At 28.0% G+C, this 2029-nt stretch overlaps 1 protein-coding gene across 1 annotated transcript; it reads right to left on the minus strand.

Annotated features, from left to right (window-relative positions):
- Positions 1-837: 837 nt before the first annotated feature.
- Positions 838-1685, minus strand: LOC131803927 (uncharacterized). The gene is made up of 2 exons (XM_059125855.1): positions 1289-1685; positions 838-1142 (listed from the first exon to the last, which is right to left on the minus strand). The coding sequence occupies exons 1-2, from the start codon at positions 1512-1514 to the stop codon at positions 877-879; spliced, it is 492 nt and encodes a 163-aa protein (XP_058981838.1). The 5' UTR covers positions 1515-1685; the 3' UTR covers positions 838-876.
- Between the last annotated feature and the right edge of the window lie 344 nt (positions 1686-2029).

Raw genomic sequence — 2029 nt, forward strand, 5'->3', positions numbered from 1 at the left:
TATGTTTGGGTGCTGCAAACAAATTATGTTTGGGTCCAAACATAATTAATGTTTGGGTCCAAACATAATTAATGTTTGGGTCCAAACATAATTAATGTTTGGGTCCAAACATAATTAATGTTTGGGTCTAAACATAATTAATGTTTGGGTCCAAACATATTTTTTGTTCGGGTGCAAACATAATTTATGTTTGGACCCAAACATAATATATATTGGGGTGCAAACATAAATTTATGATTGGGTCCATTTGTATACTTACTGCAGATATAATTCAACCATAATGCAAACTAGTTTTAAAATCAATTTTTGATATTCACATTTTATTTAACATAAAAGAAATTCATACATATTATAATATATAATATAAAATTAATTGTAATAATTAATATAATATTAATATCAGTAATAAAAAATTGTTAAAAATAATAATATTAAAATAAAAATTCTAATTATAAAAATATTAAAGAAAATAAATAATTTATAATGAAACATAGTTTTTTATTTTCTTTAATATTTTTATAATTAGAATTTTTATTTTAATATTATTATTTTTAACAATTTTTTATTACTGATATTAATATTATATTAATTATTACAATTTTTATTATGCTTAAAATTATTCTTATGTTTCTAATATTAATTTATTATGTTTTAATTTTTATAAATAATATATTGTTGTTATTGATAAAATAAAATAAACATTTGTTAATAAGTTTATAATTTATATCGTGCCAGTTTTCATAAAATTTTTATTTTATATTAATTTTTTAATTTATTATTATTAATATTATTCTTAATATTTGTTATTATTTTTATTTATTAATTTATTATTTTTCCTTTTATTACAATCACTATTTTTTCAATAAAGTAAAATACTTACAATCTGTTAGGGTCTTCTTTTAGACATTCGTCAATAAGGGCCTTCGAAATATTCACCCTAACTTTATTTTGCAGGCGTTTTTCGGCAATAAAAATTCTCCATATTTTGTTGACAGCCGGAATTGACTTGATGGACTCTATGTCAGTCTTTAAAGTTGAAATAACATTTGTTTTTGGGGTAAGATCCCCAAAACCACCTACGGATTCACACTCCGATAGAGTGCCACTAACTGTCGATGCTGATGCCACTGATCGAACGGAGTCTAAATGAAAATTAAATATATTATTTAAAAAAAGAAATATATTATTTAAAAAAAGAAAAAAATATTAACAGCCTGTTTCTTTATTTTGAAACGAATTTTTTTTTGTTCCGACATAAAGAAACAGGCTGTAAATCCAGTGTACTTACCTCCAAATTGCAACTCAATATGAAAAGTAGGTGTTGACATATATTGATGAATTACTTTTTCAAACTGGTCTTCTTTAATGGTTGCACCAAACACTAAGGCTGTTATTTTTCTTGAGGCATCAATTTTTAACTCTAATTTGGCTGCTTTTATAAAGCTTTGTAGATTTAAAGGCTCCGGCGCTTCGACAAATAATTTGTCTTCCCCCAAAACAGTTGGTATCAACATTTATTACAACACTTGTGACACGACGCGAAGGCACAAAACAAATAAAAAGAATAAAAAAAGAACACAACCAGAATGCCAACATGAGACACGCGCAAATGTTACGCTCTTTTGTTCTCATCAAGCAAATCGGTGTGTATGCGAAAAACGCATGTATGTATGTATGCATGAACATTAGTAAGAAGCAACGTCTCAGCAACAGTTTCCATCCCTCTTGCCGCGCACACACCACACATAGTTACAGCAGCGATCGGCAGTGTTTGCTTGGTGAGAGCAAAAGAGCGTAACATTGGCGCGTGTCTCAAGTTGAGACACTCAAGTTGTCCATGCACCAAAAAATGCCTACTTGAGAAAGAAAACGTTACAACAACACACAAAAAAATTGACTCCTCTGTATATATGTCGGTGTTAATGCGAAAAACGCATGTATGTATGTATGCATGAACATTAGTAAGAAGTAACGTCTCAGCAACAACTAGAAAATTCACACCGCACAACAGCAACGAAAAAACATGCAA

This window comes from Musca domestica, unplaced genomic scaffold, assembly GCF_030504385.1.
Source record: "Musca domestica strain aabys unplaced genomic scaffold, Musca_domestica.polishedcontigs.V.1.1 35, whole genome shotgun sequence".
In the NCBI taxonomy this organism is placed as follows: Eukaryota; Metazoa; Arthropoda; class Insecta; order Diptera; family Muscidae; genus Musca; species Musca domestica.